General features: G+C 36.4%; 2 protein-coding genes and 1 non-coding gene across 4 annotated transcripts; all 3 read left to right on the forward strand.

Moving 5' to 3' along the window:
- Positions 1-614: 614 nt before the first annotated feature.
- On the forward strand, positions 615-9,483 carry LOC124380030 (WD repeat-containing protein 88-like). Its single transcript, XM_046840704.1, has 11 exons — positions 615-969; positions 1,841-1,951; positions 2,063-2,151; positions 4,205-4,268; positions 4,392-4,530; positions 5,642-5,771; positions 6,271-6,455; positions 6,905-6,987; positions 7,107-7,175; positions 7,850-7,948; positions 8,910-9,483. Exons 1-11 carry the CDS (start codon positions 865-867, stop codon positions 9,021-9,023), a joined length of 1,188 nt encoding a protein of 395 aa, XP_046696660.1. The 5' UTR covers positions 615-864; the 3' UTR covers positions 9,024-9,483.
- trnat-agu lies at positions 9,191-9,264 on the forward strand. Its single transcript has one exon. It is a non-coding gene; the product is annotated as a tRNA-Thr (tRNA).
- A 643-nt stretch (positions 9,484-10,126) lies between the features above and the next one.
- lrp3 (low density lipoprotein receptor-related protein 3) lies at positions 10,127-27,531 on the forward strand. Of its 2 annotated transcripts, XM_046840994.1 has the most exons (9): positions 10,127-10,527; positions 10,740-10,871; positions 13,170-13,308; positions 15,753-15,958; positions 17,342-17,736; positions 18,755-18,976; positions 19,626-20,098; positions 23,879-24,011; positions 25,367-27,531. In XM_046840994.1, the coding sequence occupies exons 2-9, from the start codon at positions 10,793-10,795 to the stop codon at positions 26,159-26,161; spliced, it is 2,442 nt and encodes an 813-aa protein (XP_046696950.1). In that variant the 5' UTR covers positions 10,127-10,527; positions 10,740-10,792; the 3' UTR covers positions 26,162-27,531. The 2 variants fall into 2 exon arrangements, with proteins under 2 accessions (XP_046696950.1, XP_046696951.1); XM_046840995.1 differs by having other exon boundaries at positions 10,127-10,871.
- The last annotated feature ends 107 nt before the right edge of the window (positions 27,532-27,638 follow it).

Here is a 27,638-nt window from a genome sequence, read left to right on the forward strand (position 1 = left end):
CTGTGTCTTGCCTACAGTCAAGCATGGTGGTGGTAGCATTATGGTCTGGGGCTGCATGAGGGCTACTGGTACTGGGGAGCAGTGGTCCATTGAGTGAAGCATGTATTCCAACATGTACTGTGAAGCCCTCCCTTCAGAAACTGGGCTGAATGGCAGTTTTCCAACATAATAATAACCCCAAACACACCGTCATGTGTCTAACATCCAGCAGCTCTGTTATGTCATTATGGAGGAGTGGAAAAAGATCCCAGCAACAACCTGTGCAGCTCTGGTGAATTTTATGTCCAGGAGGATTTAGGCAGTGCAAGATAACAATGGTGCTCACACAAAATATTGACACTTTGGACACAGTTTTGACTTGTTCAGTTTTGGGAGTACTCACTTTTGTTGAAAATTTACTGTAACAATAATGGCTGCAAGTTCAGTTCTTTTTAGAGGACAGTAAATCTATACTGCTAAACAAGCTGCACATTGACTAAAATATATCTAATTCTATAGTGTTGTCGCTTGAAAAATATAAAAATGGTTGCTAAAATGTGAGGGGTGTACTCCCTTTTGTGAGCTACTGTATATATGATGCATATCTACACAAAAAAAATTGCGAAAATGTGCTTAATAATTGACTTTATTAGACCTCCTTATAACCCTGTGTATTTTATTGGTCTAGTAAACAGATCTGTGTTGAACCGACTATGGAGCGAACTTTCACGAGAGTTGCCGAAAAGATCCGAACTTTGTGTTGCCGTGGAAACTGCCGGTGTCGCCCCCAAACCGTAACGTTAGAGCAGGAATGTCGGAGTGAGAGAGGGTCGCTTTGCTCTTTCAGTTTAGAAGAACTGCTAGAAGACTTCTGATCTGAGGGGCATGTCTCAGGCTCTGCTGGATCCTCTGCTTCTCGATGAGGAGATACATGAGGAGAAGAAGGACACAGGCGGAAGCTCATTGTGGGAACACGAGGCGCTCGCGCAGGTGTGTGTGTGAGATCATAGACTCATTTCAGAGACTTTTCTGAAAGTTTCAAAAGTTTCTCAAAAACTCCCCAGTGACAAAAGTGTTCAGTGTTTATAAATATATATATATATATATATATATATATATATATATATATATATATATATATATATATATATATATATATGCAATTGTAATTTTATTGTAATTTTATTGTAATTTTATTGTAATTTTAATCAATTGCATAATACACAATATATATATATATATATATATATATATATATATATATATATATATATATATATATATATATATATAATGCAATTGAATGTGCCATTGTAATTTAAATGATCAATTCATTAAATAATTTATTTTTAATTGATTAATCCACAAGATTTTTTAGTGCTAGAGGATTTTTTTAGTGCCTATGTGATCACTATGAGTTAATGGAGTTACAGATCAGTATGTGATGTACAAAAAGTGTTGAAATCTGTGCTGTTCATGTTCTGTTCTTAGTCTTCACTGCCAGGTATCTTGAGTGAGTCAATGTCAAAGACTCTGCAGCTCAACTCTGTCCTGCATTTTTATGTCATTTTAAACTATGTGAGATATAACAGTTCAGATTAAGACTATATTTAATATCATCAATCCTCCTAAAGTGAGATTAGTTCAGTTAAAAGTCTACATGACATATCTCAACAAAAAGGCTTGAGCCCTACAGCCCTAGTTTGCATCATCACTATTTTTTGTTTTGTGTGTTGCTTGGTAAAAAATTGTAAACACCACTGTGGGAGGAAGGAAAGTAGAATAAACAGCATATATTCTTCATGCATAATCGGTGTTAATCCTTTTCTGTCTATTGGCACAATGCTGCTGTCTCCTGAAGATTCCTGTAAAGGTGTTAAGGGGACATGCTGACTCCATCACCAGCTGTCACTTTTGTTTTCATGACACTCGACTTCTCACCAGCTCCCATGACAAGACAGTGATATTTTGGGTATGATAATTTTAAGAGTCACACATGCCACACTTTACATTAAAATATATCATATTGTAAATGACCCTTTCCATTCACTGGCACTGGTTCCTGTGTGTTTCCTCTGTGCAGGATGTGGAGACAAGGGCTCAACTGATGCAGCTCAAAGGAGGACACTCAGGAGCCATCACTGCATGCTGTTTGGTCCCGGAGAAGAACAGGTAAAGAATACATAAAGACACAGAATATAATAACATTTTAATTCATATACACATTGTATAACATTTAGCACAAAATATTGTTTAATTATTTATAAAGCATTAATGGCACAATTGTGGAAAACAATATATAATAGAAAAGGAACGTCTAATAGGAAAACCACTTTGCCTTTTTTTTGAGTCTCAATAAATCTTACAAAGCTGTCAAACACATTTACAGAAAAGTGTGTGTGTGTGTGTGTGTGTGTGTGTTTGTGGGTTTTTGTGTGTGCATGTTGAGTCATTCATTAGTACATGATGTGGCATGCCATTTTGTAACTTAAAATCTCAACCTTCTTTGCCTACAGAAGAACAGTAAAAACAAATGACCTGCTCAATTATTATTGCACTAATCTTTATTTCACCTGCAGATAATAACTGAGAATTAATCAACTAAATGTGGACAGGAAGCTAAATTAGTACTGAAAAATGAATGAATGAAATATCCAGAAAAAAGCTCTACAACCACAGGAAAATCTTTTGCAAATGAAAGAGTATAAATAATCAAATAATAAAAGAATTCCATATAATTAAATAATACTACCTTGTACTAAGTGGAATATTTGGATACCTGCAACTCAAAACAACCTTCTTAAACAAAACCCATTTAGTTCTCAAGTTCAATGCCTAGTCAAGAAAAAAACAACGCACACTTTCACTCACCGATGTCTCTGGTTACACTTTTGCCTCTCGCTTCTTTTATTACTGCACGTTCTTTGTTTGTGAATGGATGCTATTGCTAGGCAACACAAGAAACCTAAGTGGAAGCAGCCTGCCGCCTTGCCATGTCAATGAGGTTTATTTTGCAGCAGCATCTAATTCTATTGGCATTAAAGGCTGACGGACATTTATGTAGTGTAGCTATAGATACATAAAGCTGATCTACTAGACTATACTGAGATCCCTTAGAACATATTGTGTTTGCACTAAAGTCATGCTACAAAGACATATTTTGTTCATCTCATTAGCAAAACAGCAGCTGAGGGAAATCCAGGTCATGACCAAGCAGAAATCATATTTTGTAAATGTGTGATCTTAAGTTTGTAAATTAAGATCAGTCAGGGAATTAAAAAATGATGCAGTTATTAATGATTATGACATGGAGAAGCACACATGAACTGATACCTTTTAGATGTATTTATATTTAAATGTAAAAACTATTTTAATTAACAATGCAACTCTTTTACATAATCACTTACAAATAATAAGTAACAGTAATAAAGATCCTAATAATAAAAAAAAAGATTATAAAAAATGTACAGGCTCTGATGTATAATGAGTTTTCTCAAAATTATATTCAGCCATTTTTAAATGATACAATAAATTATACATTTTATTCTCAGGTGTAAAAGTGGCCTAACAGCTATAACAATGTTAGAAAATGTCCTATAAGAAACGCATATCACATACATTAGTGCTCTTTTTGTGTTCGGTTACTTGGATTTATAACTTTTTGTTGCATTTGTATTTTATTATATTGCACATTTTATTTGATTTCTTTTATAATTTTTTTGTATATCAACTTAAAAATAATTATTCTTTAAATTTTTTTCTACTTGTTAACACTTTCCATTCTTTATTCCATTTTATGTCATCAATCAGTCATTAAAAGCTTTTCACCACGTCATACTGTGTATGACTGTGTCTGTGACTAATAAAAATGATACTTGATTTTAATTTGATGTGCTGTTATAGGAAAAGTATTATATCAGCGTGGTAAGAGTAGCTAATGTTTTACTATGGCACACAGATACTTTCAATTCAAATCGAGTCAAGTCAAAAAGCTTTTATTGTAATTTATCCCTATATAGCTGACGCAGTACACAGTGAAATGAGACAACATTCCTCCAGATCCTTGGTGCTACATCAAACAACATAAAGCTACATAACAGAACACAGGGTTATGGACTATGTGGCTTTTCCAACACTTACCCAGTTTTAATTCATTTAATAAATGAACCAATGAGCCATCTTTTTGTGTGTGTGCATGTGTATGTGTGTGTCTTTCATACATCAGAGTAATAACATCCTCTTGGGACAAGACCATTAATGCCTGGGATCTGGAGACTGGTAAAATTCTGGTGAATTATTATTATGTTTCTTATTGCATTTCTTTTCTTGTCATCTTAAATGTAAAACCTGTATTAATGAAGCACGTGTGTGTGTGTGTGTGTGTGTGTGTGTGTGTGTGTGTGTGTGTTCAGTGGACAGTAATGCAGGGCGGTTTGTTGATGTCATGCAGTGTATCAGGGGACGGAGAGTATGTGGCATCGGCCTCAGACATGGAGAACGCTCTGTATATCAACTGTGCAGATACAGGACAGAGACTGCATTACATTCCAGGTAGAGAACTTACTATCTTCACAATGTCAGATAAAATATGCAGTGTTTAGAATGATCCTTATACTTTTGTGAATCAGAGAGTTCATTTGTTCATTTTTAATGAAGATTTGAAAATCTCTAAAATTATAAAAAGTCATCATTGTGAGTGATTTGATGCAGCGTGATGAAGAAAAATGGCATTTCTCTTAATTCATCATCAAGAAATAAAGTATAAATGTACATTTATTGTATTTTTAAATTGCCCTTATTCAGAGTGACTTACAAGTATCTAATTTATACAAGAGAGCAGTTCAGTGTTAAGGGCCTCGCTCAAGTGTCCAGCACTGACAATTTGACGTGCTGGAATTTGAAGTCAAAAACATTGGAGGCGAAGGCTAACACTTGCCTTTAAAATTATTGTGATGTTTCATTTTATTGTAAAAAGGTAGATCGAACTAAAAACAGCTACCCTTGTTCAGAGTCATGAAGCATTTTTTAAAGTTATTGATGTTAAAGGTCATACTAACGCTGTCTCAGATCAACTTTAAGACAAATCTCAGCTTCTGCTAATCTCTTATCCTGAATTAAAATCCATTTTAGTATTTTAAAAGTGAAAATGGGTTGTTTGGTATGCGTTACGTTTCACTTTAGCTTCTCACAAAATTAGCTAACTGTCCTAGTTATGTACTCTCACCAGAGACACCAATGATATCTTTTTTCTTTTATTCAAGGTTTATGTTTCTTTGTAATTTCTATTTACATGTTTAATAAGACAGGATAAATGAAATATATTGAAAATAGACAGCACATAGAGAAGCTATTTGCACTAAGAAAATAAAGTTGCCACTTAACTGTATGGATATTTCATTTAAAACATGGCTGCCTCCATGTTTGTCTATTCTAATGATACAATATGAACTGTAAGAAAAAAATGTGTATGTTAATGTAAAAAATATATATATTTTTTCTCCTAAAACAGAGTGGAGTTAAGGGGACGTTTTCCTTTAGTTAATCATTACAAGTTACAAACTTTAGTCAAATGAGGCATTAGACATTTTATTCCATTCAATCTGTATCTGTTATGCTTTCAGGAAGTTGAGAAAGAATGTCAATATTAATGACTTTCTCTCAGGTCATCATACATCCACTGTGATGAGCTGTAGGTTTGATGCTCAGAATCAGCACGTGGCCAGCGTCTCAGCCGACAGATCCATAAAATTATGGGATCTTTACTCTCACAAAACCACTCTGAGCATTAACAGGTATTAACATCATTCTACATTTGGACTGCACAAATTTCCCACCGTCTTCCACATGAATAATATTGGGTGTCAACTTGAATTCTTTGTGTAGAAAATTGGTGAACCTACAAACCTTTTTTTTTTTTGCATGAATAATTTAATTTAAACATTTAATTGAATCTAAAATTTTAAATTGTGATTCTTATCTTTTTGTTATTGTGAATGAAAGAGACATTTCAGTTTTCTTGTGTACTATTGAGGACGTTGGCACACGGACTATATTTGAATGAAAACAGTGCCATGTAATAGAGGTGAAGGTGAATGATTGAATCACAAAATAAATCTGTCCATCAGACATATCATAGATGTCACTGTGGAGACAAATGTGAAAAATAGAAAATCTATGTCAACACAATCTAGGACATAGTATGTGGACCTTTTAATTGCAGCTTGCAGATAGATTGTTTTATTTAGTTAATTTCTCTGTCTCTCTTTATATATATTTTTTTTACACCTCTAGTACTCACACAAACGTTATCTCAGGCTGCTGTTTTACACAAAATGGTCATTGTTTATGCACGGCATCATGGGACCGTACGCTACAGCTGTGGGATGTGCAAACGGGTTCGTTTCGTAACAGAGGGGGAGAAAAGCTCTGCAAAGGCCACGAAGGAAGCATCAGCTCCTGTGTTTTCTCCAATGATGGTATTTAAAAAAAAGACTATGTATTAATACTCAGCTTTCTCGAAAAGGGTGTCTAACATTCAGTTCAAATATGGCCATAAGTCATTTTTGAACACATGTGACACGATATTACACTTTAACATATTAACTAGAGTTTCTATCAGTTTTTATTATGGATTTGTGTTTTTTAATTATAGTTGCAGTTAGACTTTTATGTTCTGAAATGCCCACAAATCAAGTTTTTATCAATTACTATATGTTCTTACAGCAATTAAAAGTTCCTCCTCACTATTTTATTTTCTCATGCATTAAATACGATCACAATGGAACATACCAATTAATTGCTATTCATTCATTAACTTAATTTTTTTTTCTTTATTTATCCACTTTTGTAACACTCAGTCTATAGGATGAAATATGTGTTAAATTTGTGGGTAGATTTGGCTTGTAGAAAACAATCTGCTCTCCAGCCTCTATTCTAGTGTCTGGGGCATATGACAGGACCGTTGCATTGTGGGATGTGAAGGGACTGTACAGAACTCTGGTGCTGAAGGTAACTGCATTTAAGCTTACAGAAAGAAAGCATTTTCCTCCGTTGAAAAAGACATAACATGAACAGTTTATGTAATCATGAGTTTAAATAGTCATATCAGTTTATCTTTTTAAACTCAGGGTCACCTGGACTGGGTGACATATGTGGACATTAGTGCTGATAAGAACTGGGTGGCTTCTTCCTCCAAGGTAAGACTTTCATGATCATTATTAGGAGACAGTAAAGTTATCGCTTGAGAGAAAGTTTATTAAATGATGATTTATTATTGAGTAAACAAACTACTAATTCACCCGATTCAGCATATATACAGCATATATTTCTGTAGCTTCCCACATTAGTTTTAAAATACTGATGCTTGTATACAAAGCCAAAAATAGACCTGCACTGCTCTACCACAGAGCACTTATCATACCATGCACTGTTGCATGCTCCCTCAGATCCTCAACCACTGCTAGACTTGTTCCATCATCTCTAAGATTACAAGGAAGACATACTTACCCCTGATGTCTGAACAAATGAATCAGTAGAAGTCTTTAAACAACATCTAAAGACTGAACTTTTACAGCATTTCTCAGATATTCATCAGAATAAACCCCTGCTTTTCTAATTATATTGCCTCCCAAAAGTTTTTAGATTGCTGGTATTGTCTGTGTAAACCAGAATAAAAATGTATTTACTGATAAAAATGTCAAAGCATTTTTTTTGTAGCAACTCTGGATAAGAAGATCTACCAAATGCCTTAAATATAAATCCAAATGTAAATGTACTTGAAGTATTGAAGTTTTAAGGAAGACAGGATCTTGTGAAGAACTGTAAAACCTGGTTACTTCTGAATTGTGGTGTGTTTGTTGTGTGTTTGCAGGATTGTACAGTGCGTCTGTGGAACATTGAGCAGCATGAAAGCATTCCTGCAGTCAGGCAGAGCAGGAGAGCGCATGGACATGAAACTCATATACTTAAGGTAAAGCCTCTTAAATGCTCTGGTCTTGCCAGTGCTGTCATCTTTCACATTATAAAAAACAAACAAATTATGAACAGTATGTAATTTTGGATGAAATTGTACTTGTCTGAGCCAATGTTACGAAAAACCAATCACTGATCACCATAGTTCCCAACCACTAATCACTGATCACCATAGTTCCCAACCACTAATCACTGATCACCATAGTTCCCATCCACCAATCACTGATCACCATAGTTCCCAACCACCAATCACTGATCACCATAGTTCCCATCCACCAATCACTGATCACCATAGTTCCCAACCACCAATCACTGATCACAGTTGTTTTTCTGTGAGCAATCGCTGATTACCATTGTTCCTCAAAACCCATTACTGATTACCATTATTCCAGACAACTTTTTACTAATTGCCATTGTTCCAGAAAATAAATCACTGATCACTATTGTTTTTTTAACAATCACTGATCACTATTGTTCCAGAAAATCAGTCACTGATCACTATTGTTTTTTTTTTACCTCTGAACATTTTATTTATTTTCTCTTCTGAATATGTTCTTCACTTTAAGATCTCTTTTGGGCAATATTTACATTTTATTTACAATTTATTCATAACCATTTACTTTGTGTCTGTTTCCTGACTGCTCTGCTATTAAAAATCAGCTCGTAAGTTTGTAAAAAAAAATGTAAACAATGTGTTTTTGTGGTGTTATGAATAAAGCCTTTTCTTTTCTATATGTAGCTTGTTTTCTAAGATTTGTTATATTTTCCATTCATTTATATTCCATTCCATTCCATTCACTATCATTAGGCAGACGACAGAATGCACATTTCATGAATATACAATATGCAAATTAAACGAACATCTGAACAAAACCCGTTTTCACCTGTGAGTTCAAGCCTTGAACGAGATTTGTAACTCTATGAAACTAAATGTATGTATATGTTTGTGCTGCTTTTAGTGTGAGGAATGTGGAAAAGCGTTTTCAGGATCTCGTCTGGAGAACATCACCATGTGCGTGTTCTGTAGAATGAAGACTCCTAACAGAACTCTACCATCACCTCCTCCTCTTTAGCATTGAGAAAGCTGATCATACTAATGTAGCTAATGAAGACAATAGACGGAGAAAATGTGTTTCTTGAGCCATCGGAGAAATTTACCGACAACACAAACTCTTGTATGTAGTTTGTACTTTTGGGAAACAGTCATATTTGAGCTGTAATATATTGCTTCACACTCAGCGGCGCCGTGGCTTAGTTGGTTAAAGCGCCTGTCTAGTAAACAGGAGATCCTGGGTTCGAATCCCAGCGGTGCCTTTTGTCTTTTTATTAAAAAAAAGAAGTTTATTAAATTTACAAGTAATAAACCAACATTTATGCGAGTTGTACGAATAGAAATGTGTTTTATAAATCACAACTCTTATTTTGATTCATATATATAAAAAATTGATAAATACATACAGTTCCATTTTCCTAATAGTTACTGCAACAGGTAAATACATTAATTTGTATATTAGATTTTATTTGAAGAACAAATAAATTCAATGCCAATTTATGATTATTATGTATGTTTTCACATTACAAAAATACCATGTTATTCTACATTCTATTTAGTAATTTGTTTTATACCTTTTGTATTTTCCATATTTTTATATCAGTCTGGATTTGTTGGCACTCTGTCACTAAGGACTTTTTATCCACTCTTTTTATTTTTATCCTGTGTAAACTGGGATGAAAGAATAAATATAATATTTGCATAAAGACTGTCTCCAGTGTAACACTTCATAACATTCGGAGGTAAAGCCGTAACTGGTAGTAAGTTAATGGTTTTGTCTGCAACATGTGTACACATTTGACAACATTAAACGTACCTATTAGCAGATAAAATGTGTTCTGTTTTGTTCAGTAATAAATGACAATTTGTACAATACGTTATTCAGCAAAGTAGTGCTATTGTATAAAAGGAACAAAACTCATTATTGTATTATCACAACACACAAACGGTATGGTAACAAATGATTGTATGCCATTGCTGGTACTCTTGCACTTTCTAGCTGTAAATAATTATGTTGTGTATTGATGTGCTGTGTGTTGTTGTGTATGAAATCCCCTCCCGCCTTTAGAGGGCGCCCTTTCACTCATAAACTGACCTCCGGTCTGAGAGGCTTCTTTAAACGGAATGAAACCCGTGCAAACAACCTGACCGTGTCTACATGAACGGATCTGGAAACAATGAAGCGTTTCATCCAGGAGACACATTTCAACGTTTTTTCCCCTCAAATGCATAAGTGGAAAAAGAGGAGCGAGTTGAGAGAGAAATCAGAGCTCAGCTGTGTTCTGCACTCAGCCTGCGACTGATTAGTGCTGCTTTTGTCTGCTATTTTCTTTTCTTTTCCTTTCCTGCAGTAATCATTGCATGACTTTAATGCAGACTATCAGCTTCTTTCTTTCATGCATTTGATTCTTTATTTGACAATAATGAAATGCTCTGGTTTTAGTTTGATTGCATAAAGACAGAATGGGAGCAATGGCTTGCATCACTAAAACGCGAGCTGACTGGCCATAAAAACGCGGATGAAGGTGAGCAAGAAAGAGAGAAGAATATAAAGATTATAAAATGTATTCCCCTGTAAATTGAAGCTTGGAATAATTATGCAAAAGATTGGATATTTTAATTGGACCCGGTGTCACAGCTTTTATTACTATGTGTCTCTGAGTCCTTTCGTGAATGGAGATTTCAAATAAACACATCTGGCTTTTCTAATCCGATCTGTTGACAAACACACGGCCAGATGTGCAAGCAAACATCTGCAATGTAATCCAAGGAATCACCTGCGCTTCCCACATGATGCTGAAGGTCGAAGGAATGAAGCTGTTCTTAATGAAGTGGTTATTATTCCAGCGCTGGACATGGCTTTGTTTGGGTGAGTACCTTTAAATCCGATCCGGATTCTTTCCGTGGCACAATCAAACCAGATTTTACAGACACCCAGGTCCAGGTCTGGGTCTTTGGCATCAGAGCTCTAGTGATCTCAAGGATAAGGAGTGAAAAGTTGAAAGAGACCAAACAGGTAAGGAAACTGAAGTGAATGTGAGTTTATAGTAGTGTGAACTGGAGTTTAAAACGGATCCAAACATCCAGATGTTTCCAACCCTGTTTCTGTAGAAATGTGTGCTCTGTAAACATTTTATTATTGTTCTCTCGTGATGTAACACACACTTCAACTCACAAAAGGTTATTAATCATTTCATCCACTTTCAGTAACTCTGGTCAAAGTGAACATGTGAACCACCAAACAGATCGAATCGAGAATCCTGGAGCTGTGAAGGCTGTTAATGAGATAATTAACCTATTTTGGTTTATTAGGATCAATTGAAATGCTTGGATAAAAAAATGTGCATGCTGCAATTAATTATAATAATTATTTATATAATTATTTTTAGTAAATGTAATGCAAATTAAATTAGTTAGGGAAATTATGCAAGATGTTGCATGTTTTGATAAAGTTATGCAGTTACTTCATCATTATTGCCATTATATGAAGTTAGGAATTTATGGTTTACAGTAGCTAAGATAGTTAAGTTTGCTGCAGAGGAATGATTTTGTGATGTTACTTCAAGGCAAATCATAGGTTTAAAATATTGTATTTGTTGTGATAAAAAAGTTCAGTGTGTTATTTTGTAATAAATACAAATTATTGATTGTATGTAAAGTGCTGTGGTATTAGAGAAATAAATTATTTAAGACATGCTGTTATAAGAATATAGTCAACATTGGTGTTGGCTGATTTAATTTTTAATGAAATCAAACCAGATTGTTGGCTGGTGACTGTGATCTGTTGTGACAAGGAGGAAACCGAGCCTCGAATTTTTTGCTGTTCGTTCATTGCTTACATGAGATGCTGATGTCAGTCAGACAACCAAACAAACATACACCAGGGACTGTTGGAGGCAACAGTGTAGGATGTGGTAGCTTTAATGATGCCTAAATCTTTGTCTAAAGCTTTCATGGTCAATTGGGCAGGTTTTGAAAAAAACATTGCAAACTGTGTCTACAGGTCTGTCCTTAAAAATGTCAGTGGCACACCTGAGATGCAGTGTTCCTTCTGACTGACCTACACAGAGTCTTAAACACAATAGACCATTTATCTAACTCAACCCCCTCCTTCACACACACACACACACACACACACACACACACACACACATACAGACAAAAAAAACGAAGTGGATTTCTAGTCTAGACATGTCGGTTGAAAAACATAAGTCTACATAGCTGCAAATCTCTTGTGCTAGAACCTACTTACCTTAAAAAAAGAAATATATATATATATATATATATATATATATATATATATATATATATATATATATATATATATATATATATATAATAGAATATGTAAATATAATTGACCTAGGTTATTTAAGTTTGTAGTAAAGGCCCTTAATGGAAATGCGAAAAACACTGCAGATGATTTTTAAAGAATAAATTAAATAAAAAGAACTAATGAAAACTTACAATAACCAGTAGACTAAAATCTAACAACAATTATAATGTATTTGCATTATTTGACAAATTAAAAACCAAACATTTTGCTTTATTGACAAAAAAAATTGAGTTTCTTATTTCAGCTCTTTTTCTTATTTCACTCTGTTGTTCACAAAACACAACACAATTTGTCAAAATACAGCTACCCTGCATGCATCATACTGTTCTATCACTCGTGAAATTTCGACTTGTACTGGAATGTGCACTTAATTACAGCTGAAGAGTGAATTAAAGAACGAATGGTAAAGCCAGTATCCCAGTGTGATGTTGTCTGAAAAGATGCACAGACGCAGATGAAAGCGTGACTTGGCTCGGCCGCCAGTGCGTCAGCGTGCAAGAACGCAAGCATGGACACAGAGGAGGACAGCAGGGATTTTGGGCTTGTTTCAGTTTAAGCCTTAAACTAAAATGTAGCAAATGTTTGTGGAAGAAATTGAATTTCATCATTCTTCATCAGATCTTCACTTCAGCCATTAAAAACAACGCATTGTAATTTATATCTTGACAACTGAAACATCATGAATAAACATAAACCTGTTTATCCTACTGCATGAGAATAATATCTAACACTTAATCATTTTACAGCAGTGTGTATTGGGTATGTTATTTTGACTATGATGCTGGATAGAAGAGCCTGCTTAATGTAAACATTTGCTCTTGTGTGTATCAGCTGCTTGTGGTGGAAAGGTGGAGCTGCACACAGAGAGAAGAGGTGTGATATACAGTCCATCCTGGCCTCTAAACTATCCCGCCGGAGTCAATTGCTCCTGGAACATCCAGGGGAACCGTGGCGAGGTCATCACTATAAGGTAACACATTCAAAATTCTTTATAACCAACGCCAGCATTCTGGAACTCTTTGGCACTTTTCATATAAATGAGCAAAAACTATTAAATACAAATAAATAACATAAGCAATTGGTAATCGTTTAAATGTTTAAATGTATTTATTTATTTAAAATATTAATTACACATTAATATTTGCCAATGCCCCCTTTACTGGAGGTTACCACAAGACTATGATCTCATGTATCAAAATCATGTTTTTTTAAAAACTGGAAAACGGTTCAAACTGATTTACTAACTGGATGTAGGAAGTACTGGATCTTTTTGCTGGTTTGCTTTAATGAATACACAATCTGTAGTGTTTCTGATCAAACATGCAAAATACAGGACAGAGCAAGTGAGTATATCTGGAGGGTATGTATGAAATAGACTTAATCTCTAGACTTGAGCTGACATAATCTCTTCGAATATGCAAATTAGAAATTTCATAGATGGAGACACTTGGATCCTAGACCAGGAAAACATCATGTGACATTGTAATGTTCTTTAGGCATGAGGTGTTAATTAGAAGTCTGCAATTATTAAGGCAGCATTGTCATCCTGTGTTTAGATCCAGATATGGATATTTGGAACATTAAACGGATACAAATACAGATCATTTTTATACAATTGTGACATTTGTGAACGTTTTTTTCTTTTTTGTGTATGATGTAGCCCTTCCAAATGATATATAAGTGTGGATTTATAGGCTGTTAAAGGTTCTGGCTCTGCTGCTGAGCAGTGATTTTATCGGAGAGTGAGCAGAACTCCTGTGTGTGTGTGTGTGTGCGTGTGTGTGTGTGTGTGTGTGTGTGTGTGTGTGCACTCAGCACTTCTCTGAGCTGTTTGATAGGATTACTGGTCTTTACTGCACTACAGACACATTTTTATAGTCTCTCTCTCTCTCTCTCTCTCTCTCTCTCTCTCTCTCTCTCTCTCTCAATCACTCACACACACACACACACACACACGCTCATACACCCTCTTTTTCTCTTTCAGTATAACCTGGAGTCAAGATCAATGTCACAATTTTAGAACTAACTCTAATAAGCTCCTTCATTATACTCAGATAATAATTTGAATGTCATATGATCTGCTGTGATAACTCTATTTATTACAATTTCCAAAATAAAGTGTAAATATAAGCCTTAAACACAATCACAGTAAGTACAATTAATCACTTTAAGTGCAATTAATACATTAAACTTCATGCTTTATGTGCAATTATTATTATTATTGTTAACAGTAAAACTGTTTTCTTTTGTACTTATTGATGACAAAATTTAAAGACTGAAATCAATAACTGTTCTGTTGAAAAATAAAAGTTGAAATCTTTTTATTGATGGATTTTTAAACTAAATGGCTACAAACAATTAACTAGCACTAACAAAGAGAAAAACAATTAATTTTGTTTGAAAATGCTGTTTAATATCTGACAATTTTATACATAAGAATATTCAAAACAATAGAACTTTTTAAACATTAAATCAGCTGTAATCTTTACAGACAGACAGACAGACAGACAGATTTTCAGTTATCTCCCATGTTTTAAATGATCGATCAGTGACTCCATATTACTGTACTGTGTACAGTACAGACCAAAAGTTTGGACACACCTTCTCATTCAAAGAGTTTTCTTTATTTTCATGACTATGAAAATTGTAGAGTCACACTGAAGGCATCAAAACTATGAATTAACACATGTGGAATTATATACATATACAAAGTGTGAAACAACTGAAAATATGTCATATTGTAGGTTCTTCAAAGTAGCCACCTTTTGCTTAGATTACTGCTTTGCACACTCTTGGCATTCTCTTGACGCCTACTTTGAAGAACCTACAATATGACATATTTTCAGTTCACTTTTTTGTTATGTATATAATTCCACATGTGTTAATTCATAGTTTTGATGCCTTCAGTGTGACTCTACAATTTTCATAGTCATGAAAATAAAGAAAACTCTTTGAATGAGCAGGTGTGTCCAAACTTTTGGTCTGTACTGTATATATAATATACTGTACTGTAAATGTGTGTGTGTGTGTGTGTGTGTGTGTGTGTGTGTGTGTGTGTGTGTGTGTGGGTGTGTGGTTCCATGACATCCCAACCAGGGTGTATTCTCCTGCCCCATGCTCAGTGTTAACAGGGTATACTCCGTTTCAACTGATATATTGCTTACTGTAGATGTGGCTTTTTGCTCATTCAGCATGTCAATATATATATATTTTTATGTATAGATACACATTGATCTTGATAGAAGGTGTTAAATGGATCGTTATAGCATCTTAGGAAAGTGTATTTGTTAATAATTTTTACAAAAATTATGCTATGCTATTGCATCTCATGTCTTTAAGATTCATCAGATTTAGGTTTGTACTGCTAGGTCCCTCTTTCACTGGATAAAAGATCTGTTTTCTGCTGTGGTGCAGCTTCCACAGTTTTGATGTGGAGGAGTCGGGGGGATGCCGAGGAGACTGGCTGCTGCTTGGCCCTACGTGGAAAGAGGAGTATCGTGTATGTGGCTCGGCCCTGCCCCCTCCGTTCATCTCCTCCAGAGGTGCAGTGTGGCTCCACTTTCACTCGCAGACCAACAGCTCTGGACAGGCACAAGGCTTCCGACTTTCCTACATACGCAGTAAGTAAACATATTAGCTAGTTATAGGTTATAGAAAAGCTAGTTAGAGGAAACTAGCTAAAAAGGTTCAACAGAGTGGACCCAAAAATGTAAAGGTTTAAATTTTTATATTTGTATAAATAACCAACACTTCAATAGGATTGTTTAAAGTAAAATAAAAAAAAAAAATTCAAAAATTGCTAAAGAAATCTGTATTGTGTTAAAAATCCGTGTGTCCAAAACATTATATCTACATACTATTCCTTCCACAATGATTGAATTTAATTTATACACAAACATATTAAAGTGATTTATTTTCTTTTCACAATGAATGTACATAAAGCCATGCCTTATACATAGCCTTAGCCATGACTTCTACTGGAAAAAGTTTTGGAAATGCCTAGACCAGGGGTCACCAACATGGTGCCCACCCGCAAAGACTACATGAGTCGCCCGTGGGCCTTTTCTAAAAATAGCTCACCATAGCGCCACTTACCAGTGAGCTGCATTTAATTTTTTTTGTTGCTATTCTTTTGTAAATCACACTTGCATTCGTGTGAATTTGAAAATGACAATATATAAAAAGAAAACTTTAAAAAAAAATTCATATTAGATTAGAGCTAGCTGGTCTCCAAGTTGATTTTTGTATGTTACGTAATTGATCATTTGTACAAACATGATGCAACATAGTGCATGATTTGTTAAAAATTGTAAGTGGCTAGTGAAAATGTTTTAGAAGTGATCATTTGAAAATGTAAATACTTGCAGAGATTTATAGAAATACAGTTTTAAAAATTGATATTGATCTGTTTCCTACCTTGTTAAATCATTGTTGATAATTATTGTGAGAAATCATTAACATGATCAGTGTCTTCACATGATGAATATCATTAATTAATAATAATAACATATAATTATAGGTAAATTGAGCAAATTTGTTATTTCAGAAGTGTGTATCAAACTGGTAGCCCTTCACATTAATCGGTACCCAAGAAGTAGCCCTCAGTTTCCTGAGAGTTTCATGGTAACCCCTGATCTAGACTGTACAATTTTTAAGATACGCATGTATGTTCCTTCAAAGGTATAAAGATTTACTTTACACAAACACATTTAAATGTGGTATAAAGTATTTTCATTGAAAAATCCTCCCTTAGCACGAATAACAGCTTTTCACAGTTTGTTTCTCCAAACATTCAGCTGAAACACTGTACCTTGCTTCTTGTAAAACTTGCCATGATCTTGTGAAACAGTTCAATTACCAGGTTATTTTTTGTTTTTTTACAAATAAAGCACTGCTGAATTGAAATTGACTTTATGGCGTACAGATTATGCAGTGTATTTACTGTGTGTGTGTGTGTGTGTGTGTGTGTGTGTGTGTGTGTGTGTGTGTGTGTGTGTGTGCAGGTCGTCTGGGAGAGAGCAGCTGTGAGAGTGATGAGTATCTGTGTGGTAATGGGAAATGTGTGCCACGTTCCTGGCGCTGTAACAGTCTGGACGAATGTGGAGACAACACAGATGAGAGAAACTGCATTGGCCCACCCACACCTGCACGGACCAGCCTGTGCACCCTGGGTACGGTAGAGTGCAGCCTCGCCCAGTCGACCCGTTGCCTGCCCTCAGCATTGCGCTGTAACGGTGTACATGACTGCCCTGATGGCTCTGACGAAGCTCAGTGTCCTGACATGGTGTGTGGAAAACGGCTAGCCAACTTCTATGGCATGTTTGCCTCACCTGATTTCTTCAGGGCAAACCGCAGCACTGGCACAGACCTCTACTGCACCTGGTTCCTGGACACACAGGTTATTTTAATTATACATCACAAAATAATCACATGAATGTTACAAATATTTTACATTTATGTTTATTTTATATAAATCAGGGACATTTGGGGACTAAACCCTAAAATAAATAGAAATTATATATAAATCTACGTCCCTATGTATCTACGTATCCAGGGATGGGCAGTATTTATGATGCATGTATTTCAAATACGTATTTTAAATATAAAATAGGATTTTGTAATTTGTATTTGATAGGGTTGACAAAAATAGCTTTTTGTATCAAAATACTGTAGTGTTTTGTATTTTTATTGTTTTAAATTACTGTAAATTGCTGTATACTCAGACTTTTGAGATCAAAACAGGAAATTGATCCATATGGAAAAAGCTGGTGAAGGTAAGAAACGTGCAGGCCGCCAGCTTTTAAATAGGTGTCCAATCACTAATACATTTTTTAATTGTCGAATATTGTACCCTAATTGAAGTAGCAATTTGGTATGATCATGATTTTGCACACCATTTCATTAATGACACCATAATATATTATTATATTTATGATTAACAATCAAATGATGAATTAGTTAGAAACTATTTGCTATGAATGCAGATGCCATCAGATGCCTTCTTGTGAATGACTTGTTTATTAAACTGTTGGTTACATTAAAACTAACCTTCATCTGGGAGAACACAGGGAAATGTATGTAAATATCTGATCCGTTAACTGGTTGCATATGTGCGTGACTCTGCCTAAGAAAAGTTGTTGCTATCTGTGTAATGGTGAAGAAATAGAGCAAATTGTCCAATTGATGAAAGGTTTACCAAGAAATTTCATGTTCCTATGTACAAGTTTTTCTTATTTTTTAAATACAAAAAGTATTTTTTATTTTGATACATGGTGTGGATGCTGTATTTTGTAGTTGATACACTTAAAGTTAAATACATTTACTATACATTTTGTTGTTTTTCATACAATTATTTATCATGTGTTCTAACATTCACCTCTTTTAGTATTCATTTACTGTCCACACATTGTGTGCAGGACCCGAAGCCTCTGCTGCTGCGGTTGGACCTGCAGTTGGGAGCAGGAGACTCTGTGCGTGTGTATGACGGTCTCGGGGAACGAGCCGAGCGTCTGCTACAGAGTCTCACACACCACAACAACCAACGTTCAGCTGTGTTGGAGTCCTCGCAGGGGCAGATGAGTGTCCTGTACCATGCCAAACCACACAGCCAGGGGCATGGCTTCAACGCCTCATACCAGGTGAGATCCAGGGGCACCTTCCTCTTTAACTGTGGAGATAATGATAATAATGAGTGTGTGGGAAATATTTTAAAAAGAATGTATTGTTTTTCTGTGACTGTGGTGGAGGAGGGGTTGGTAATATTAAAATCTATAGTTGAAAGCCATTTAACTTGGCAGATTGCATAGACATAAAAGTTTTTAAACTCTAAATGTACGTTTATTCCTGAGTGATTACAGGCTCAAGGATGTGCTCTGGATTTCTAATTAGCTAAAAATTTATCAGGTTGTGATTTGTTGTACCTTCTGAGATGGTGGTATAAATTTGTGTTTTTACCACAAGAGGTTTTTTGGCACATTTAGCAGCCAGAGGTAGAAGCGTGTCTTCCTGAAGCCAAAATATTTGCAGCTCTTTCCGTTTTGTTTTGCTGCAAGATTGTTGTCACTTATTTTGTTAGATTCACATACAGTGGTGTGAAAAAGTGTTTGCTCCTTCCTGATTTCTTTTTTTTTGCATGTTTGTCTCACTTTAATGTTTCAGCTCATCAAACTAATTTAAATATTAGCCAGTCTATGTTATTGTGTTGTTATTTAAATTTAATGATTAGCATCACATATAGAAACCAGACCATGATAACCTGTTATTGAACTTTGACTCTTTGTCCTTCAGGTGAAAGGTTACTGCTTCCCCGGTGAATTCCCGTGTGGTCCGGACGAGGGCTGTTACTCTCAGCATCAGCACTGTGATGGTTACTGGCATTGCCCGAGTGGCAGAGATGAGGAAGGGTGTGCTCTGTGTGCTTCAGGTCAGTACCCATGCCAGGGGGCCGGAGGTGTGTGTTACTCGGCTCACGAGCGCTGCGACAATCAGAAGCAGTGCCCAGATGGCTCGGATGAGAAAAACTGTTTCACCTGCCAGCCGGGAACATTCCACTGTGCCACTAACCTGTGCATCCTGGAGACGTGGCGCTGTGATGGCCAGGAGGACTGCGCTGATGGCAGTGACGAACACGAGTGCCAGGCTGCAGTGCCACGCAAAGTGATCACGGCAGCGTTGATCGGAAGCCTCGCGTGTGGCTTGCTGCTCGTCATCGCCCTCGGTTGCGCTTTCAAACTCTACTCACTCAGAACGAGGGAGTATCGGTGAGACACCATCTGTTCAGTTCTTAGTTCTTAGGCTCTTAGTCAGGTTTCCATTTACAAATGTTATGAAGATGTATAAAGTGACATGACCAACATGTTTATTTAGATACTGTATATAAATTAACTTAATGTCGTCAAAGTGTGATTAATCAAGTTTCTGTTACCTCGTCTGATTATTTTCCTATAACGGCACATCCTGATGTGTTCTATTGACGTCTTCATATACCACAGCAAGAGGACTGTTATGTCATCAAACTATTATAAATATTAGCCAGTCTATTGCTTTGTTATTTAAATGTGATGATTAGCATCACATATAGAGAACAGACCATGATGTTCTCTATGACCATGACCAAAAAAATGGCTGTTAGAACTGTAATGTTAGAATTATTTTAAAAATGACATTATTTATTTTTTATCTATTTCTGGTAGTTTAGTATTCTGGAACAATAGGAAAAACAAGTTAGCTCCTGTTATCACTTATGTTATAGCATCTACAAGCAATGCCTTTCTCTTATATCTCTATGAAAGCAACAATTTGAGGATTTATGACCAGAATTGAGAAAAGGGTAAAAAAAAAAAAGAATAAATAAATAAATCAGGTGACATGTGACAGGTAACTCATCACAACTAAAAATAGATTTGACTAATAGACATTTAATTATAACTTTTTTCAATATAATAGTCTGTATTTGCAATTTCAAACATTTAACTTGTATAGTGTGTCTAGAGTCTCTCTCTCTCTCTCTCTCTCTCTCTCTCTCTCTCTCTCTCTATCTCACACTTACACTCACTCTCATCTCCCACTCTCTTCCCTGCCTGCTCTCTTTCTATCATTACATCACTCTTCTCTCTTCTTACCATCTGTTCACATCACCTCTCCTCTTTCATCATCCTTTTTTCCTGTTGATTCAATTTGTGTCAAGAGAGAAAAGAGAGAGAGAGAGAGAGAGAGAGAGAAACAGAGACATTCCCTGTTCTCCCATTATTGTATATGATGTTTTATTTATTTATTCTTTTTATTACATATTTATTGATGTTCCCTGGTGGTCTAGTGGTTAGGTCTCACTGCTGCAGCCCGGGTTCGATCCCCGGTCAGGGAACCAACCCCGGCCATTTTCAGTGCCGGTCCCAAGCCCGGATAAATGGGGAGGGTTGCGTTAGGAAGGGCATCCAGCGTAAAAACGTGCCAAATCAAACAAGCGGAGGATCCACTGTGGCGACCCCTAATAGGAGAAGCTGAAAGAAAGTTTTAATACATATTTATCGAGCATATGCTTTTTTTCATTTTATGTTTTGTTCTATTTCTGTTGCTCTGTAGTTGTATGTTCCGATCACAATACAAAATTGTCATGCCAATGAAGCACACATTGATTTCTTGGCAGACTGAGAAACAGAGAGAGGTAGAGTGAGAAACGGACAATTATAAAAAAAAATGTAGAAACATACAACGTATGAGAGATGGAAATAAAGAGACAGAGAAGGAAGTCAAACGTGACTAAAAACACAAACAAAATAAAATGTGGCCGAGACACAAAGCGAATTCACTGCGAATTTGGACATTGATATAAAATGTAGTCTTTTGGTTTTATATGGAAACAGAAAGACTAATTCACAGTGCAACAACACAAATGGTTAATGTCCTGAGAGCACCGTTGCTAAGCAACCGCTAAATGTGAACACAGCATAAACTAGTAAATGATATTTATATGAATAATCGGAGGTCTGAATGATGGGATAAATAAATTCAATATTTTTTTTTATGTATTGCACTTTTAACAATGAACATTGTCCCAAAGCAGCTTTAGATAAATAAATAAATTGCGAATATACATTTTTAATTCATTAATTAGTCTTTAGGTTTATCAATAATGAGCAAGCCAGATGTAACAGTGGCAAGGAAAAGCTCTGTGAGATTATATGAGAAAGAAACCTTGAGAGGAACCGATTCAAAGTGAACCCATTCTCATCTGGGTGAGAATAAATGTCCGTTCATTATAGTTCCATCATCAACTGTTTCCTGATGGACACTTGAATGCAAAATGGTTCATGGCAATTGTGGACAAACGAGGCAAATCATTTATATTCATTAGTTTAAATCCATTCTAGAAACTCCTATTTGAGGTACCAACAAATTGCCTTCACCTTCAGCTTAAAGTAGGTGTGGCAGATCATAAGAGATAAACAATTCTGTGGATTTCAATGCTAGAAATATATAGAAGCATTTTATATCTTGTGTAATTTCATTGGGGTCAATGTAGAGTGGTTAAGACACCAAGGCAATGGTTATATCTTCTGGTTTTAGTAAAGAATCTTGATGCTGCTTTCGGGACTAATTGGAGCTTGTTTATGCACTTACTAGAATATCCAGGCAGAAAGGTATTACTTTTACATTTCCAACCTAAAGCTAACAAGAGCATGAACTATTTTTTTATCATGTAATGACATCATATTTTTAGCAACATTTCTGACATCCTAATAAAATAGATCTACATGTGCTTGGAAGGAGAGACTGAAGTCCATAATCATATCAAGGTCTTTTACTGCTGCGCATGAAACAAAGACCATCTAGAGATATTATCTAATCAGAAAGGAAACGTATCAGAATGAAATAAAAGGAAGTTAACAAACCTCCACTGTCTAATATCCTTTACACATTCTTCAACATTAATAAGCTAAAATCTATCGTCTGTCTATGCTGAAATATACAACTGTGTATCGTCAGCACAACAGTGGAATCTAATAAAATAATTTATAGACTAAAGAATGAAGCATAAAACAGATCCCTACAGAGCATCAAACTTTACCTCAGTAACTGTAGACAAGTCAGCACTTACATGTACAAACTGATTGATCAGTCATATAAGACCTGATTCAGGACTGTTCCCTTATCTCCAACAATATTTTCTATATTATCAAAGAGAATATTCTCATCGGTGGTGTCAGAAGCAACACTAAGAAACAGAAGTAAAGAGATACTGCCCTGATTAGAGGCATTTATTTCTTTACTCAGTGCAGGCTCTGTAATTTAGATTTTCGTCTTTTTTCGGCTGCTCCCATTAGGGGTCGCCAAAGTGCCTCTTTCAAACCAACTACCTGCATGTCTTCCTTTACCACATCCATAAACTGCCTCCTTGGTCTTCCTCTTTTCCTCCTTCCTGGTGGCTCCATCCACAGCATTCTCCTACTGATATACCCCATGTACCTCTGCACATGTCCAAACCATCTCAATCTTGCACCTCCCTCACCTTGTCTCCAAATGTCCTACATGCGCTGTCCCTCTAATAAACTCATTTCTAATCTTGTCCATCGTTGTCACTCCCAACAAAAATCTCAACATCTTCAGCTCTGCTACCTCCAGCTCCACCTCCTGTTTTTTACTCAATGCCACTGTCTCTAAACCATACAACATTGCAGGTCTCACCACAGTCCTATAAACTTTCCCTTTCACTCTTGCAGATACTCTTCTATCACTAATCACTCCTGACACTCTTTTACACGTACCTCCAACATTCCAGACTCTTCTCAACCTGCTCCCTACTCTCACTACAAATTACAATATCATCTGCAAACATCATAGTCAATGGAGACTCCTGTCTGACCTCGTCCATCAACCTGTCAAGCTCTGTAATTTAGATAGGAGTTGTAAATATAAGCTGTAATATATACGTTTCAGTAAGGAAAATGGGAGATTGAGACCGGAATAGAATATTTTTTTAAATGCTGTTGTATTTCATGAACTAATTTCTAGATAAAACATTGGTCTGTGTATCTCCACAGAGCTTTTGAAACCCAAATGACTCAGTTGGAGGCGGAATTTGTTCAAAGGGAAGCTCCACCCTCATATGGTCAGCTGATTGCACAGGGTCTTATCCCACCTGTAGAGGATTTTCCTGCTTATAATCCTGCTCAGGTAAATAATTTATACCCAGCTACACACATCTACATGTTCAAAATGCACACACAGACACATATGCATCTAGAAAAACAAAACCCTCCAAAACATGCAGGGTTATATAGTAGCAGTTAGCAGTTTAACTAAACTAAATCAAGGTAAACAATAAATATGAAATGAGTTGCCCAACATACTAATTATATATTTTTGGCAAGTAAAAAAAACAGCAATTATTGTTTGCTGCCATTGTACTAACATAAACACCAACTCCGACTGTCTATTGTGAAAGAGAAAGAGTGATGAAGGTCAAAGAATTGGCATAATGTAATCTTAAAATCGTGTCATATTAAGTTACAGCCATCAGAGCTTTCTATAGTGCCAAATTGTATCACCTCTGAATGCTGCAGGATTAAACATTCATCTCCTTACTGACTGATTTGCATTCACGATGAGTAGGCAGAGACTGTCTCTATGGAAACAGAAGATGTATTGCCAGTTGATTGACAGGTTCTTTCAGTGGACAGAAGAGTGACTAATGGACACAAAGATTTTCCATAGTGTTAAGTCAAGACACATAAACATGTATGTCTGGATCGTGAAAGTACAACGCTCAAAAACCAGTTTTTATACTAACTGATTTTATGAAAAGGTTCAGCTGGAAGTAGTAGCGGTCATGTTTGCGTGCAACGGTTCTGCACTGAGAAGATCTCTCTTGGCATAATTAGCACCCTACAGTTCATCACATGGACTTCAAGTTCTCACTGAGTCGATTTTACTTCCTCAGACTTGTTTCATTTTTTCATGGTACAGTGCTAACAAGGCCTCATGTGTTCCAGCTGGTGCTTGTTAGTGTCCTCCAGCCATGTTGTTGGATTTACACTCTTCCATCTTACTGCTCAATGCAGTTTGAAGACTCAGATGATTCATTGGAGCAATACTGCATGCCTTCAGGTCCAATTCGCTGTGTATCACCATGGTTTCATCTTATCCTGTCATATTTGACTTCTCATTAAACGTGCATAAAGACATTACGAAGTAAAATAAGGCTTGGATGAATGTATCAGCTATGTCTTTAAGTGTGCATTGCTGGTATGGTTAGCATGCAAACTGAGCATGTAACATGTAAATTAAACTTAAATATATATTTTAAACACAGTCTATAAATCATATAGTGGGATGGAGGATACATGTTTAGATAAATTTGTAATTTTGTCAAATTTTAAAACTAATTTAAATTAAAGACACTTATTATTATGAACATAAGCACACACATTTATTCCGTTTATCTGTATTAGTTTGCTTGATTATGCTCTTGAAATTAATCATTTGCTCTCCAAATATTTGTTTGTAAACTTTTTCTCCCTCTGTCTCAGGCGTCCGTTCTTCACAGTCTCCGATCGGCCATGCGGAGACAGATGAGACGTCATTCTTCCCGCCGGATGGCATCGCGCCGTCGTCTGGGTCGCCTTTGGAGCCGTCTGTTCCAGCGTGGGAGTCGGCTGCGTGGTCATATCCTCCTCCTTACCCCACCTGGGCGCGCACACACTCTCTCACAGACACACCCTCTGATGTCTGGTCACACAAACGTCAGCTCTCGGACTGGGAATAGCTACCAGTTTGCTGTAGAGGGGCAGAGCGGAGAGTGGGTGGACCTGCAGGCTCACACCGAGGCTTTGTGTTTAGCCGAAAACGGGTCACCAGAGTCATCGCCCACATCACCAGCACTGCCACACTCCACCTCCGAAACACTGGAAGATGAAGATGATGGTAACGACGATGATGATCGTAACCAAGCATCGTATCTTAGACCCAGAGATGAGCGCAGGTCACGTGGAGCTCCACGTCGACCCTCACGTCTACCATTTCAATCACAAACGTCCAGGAGGGTCGTCCAGGGACTCGTGGCAGAACTGGGAGCTGCACCAGTTACCCACTACTCCATACTGGGAATATCTCCTCTCTCCACGCCTGAGTCTCTGACGTCATCCAGCAGCCAGAATGAGGAGGATATAACTTCACCGACACGCACCGATCCCTGCTTTAACACTCAGTCACAGTCTGTCTGCACACATTCAGCAGTTAGAGATAAAAGTATAATGCACAATGAGATACAAAGCAGACACTCTAGCAGTGACGAAGACGAGGACAATGTTCTGTTTATGCATTAAATCGCCGTCTTCATCTCCTTTTAAACCTTTTACACCTTTCACAGGAATCCTGCTTAAACAAATTTGTGCAGAAAAACGAGAATTCTATCATGGCATTGTTTTTATCAGATACATAACAATGTAGAATCTATATTTTGCAAACGGAAAACTGTAGAGACATGATGAGTCGAAGGTGTGTGCAGGCGTGTGCTGGGAAAATGGAACATACAGTACGAGTGTGGTCATGATTTCTGTAGAATTGTGTGGGATTGTATGAATTGTTTCTGCAGGAACATGTGGGGCGTGTTTACAAAATATGGAAGCTACTGGGTGGGTCACAGTTCCTGAAGGAGCATGTGGGCATGGTTAGAATTGTAGGGGTGTGGGGGGCATGGTCAATGTCTCTATAGGGGCTTTTGGGTGTGGTCATTGTTGTTGCAGGGACATGTAGGTGTGGTCCCAGTTTGTACAAGACACGAGTGTGTTTGTTGTTTGTGTAGAAGTAAATGGGTGCAGTCGTTTTTACAGGTGCATGTGGGTGTGGTGATTGATTCTGCAGGGATATCGAGGTGTGTGATTACAGTTTCTTTAAGAGAAAGTGTGTATAGATTTTACAGATGCATGATGGTGGGATCAAAGTTTCTACAGAAGCATACGAGGGCATGATCATTGTTTCAGGTGGCCGTGCTTACCATGTTTTTGAAGATGCAGATAAATTATCTCCAGGTGCGTCAGTTTACAGACATGAACCTGAACGTGTGAGGAACATGAGCATTAGTAAAATCTAATCAAATTTGCACATTAGCTTAAAAATTATATTCAATGCAGTGCTCATTCTTTTCAAAAGCCATTATATCGGTCACACTTTGAGTTTTAGGATTGAAATCTAGAACATTATTAAAAGGTGTATAAAGTGGATTAACTACGTGTGCCATTAGTGATGTTTCAGGATTGAATCTTTCTAAAAATGCTTAGTCATGGCTAAGAGAGGTGTGTAAGACTCTCTTTAGGGGAGCAGAGATCTCAGGGATGTATGTGCTGGTTTCTGGAAGAATGTATCTTTATATTTATATCAATATGTGTTTCTGATCAGCTTGTGGCTAAAATGTGATGATTTGAGGATGCAGGTTTTTTTTTTTGTAAGCAGCAGTTAGAAATAGTACAAATTCCATATATCAAAGAGGAAAAAAAAAAGAATCTGTTGCAAAAGGAATGAAAATACAGACTTGGACACAACTTGGCACACTGTCTTAATTTATTAAAGTATTCATTCCAACACACGCTGCTTGAGAGAAAATGTGTCCCAAAATGCCTTTGTATATTCAGGAGGGTATTTTATTATTATTTTCACATTTTGGCTCAAAATAAACTTAAAAATCACTGAAAATCAATACCAAGTTTGTGCTTGATGAAAAACAATTCTCCCCGAATGGATGTGGCCCCTTTCTGGATGACTAAATACATGGCATGATGGCTCACTAAAGTCTCGCTTTATGAG

This window comes from Silurus meridionalis, chromosome 26, assembly GCF_014805685.1.
Source record: "Silurus meridionalis isolate SWU-2019-XX chromosome 26, ASM1480568v1, whole genome shotgun sequence".
In the NCBI taxonomy this organism is placed as follows: domain Eukaryota; kingdom Metazoa; phylum Chordata; class Actinopteri; order Siluriformes; family Siluridae; genus Silurus; species Silurus meridionalis.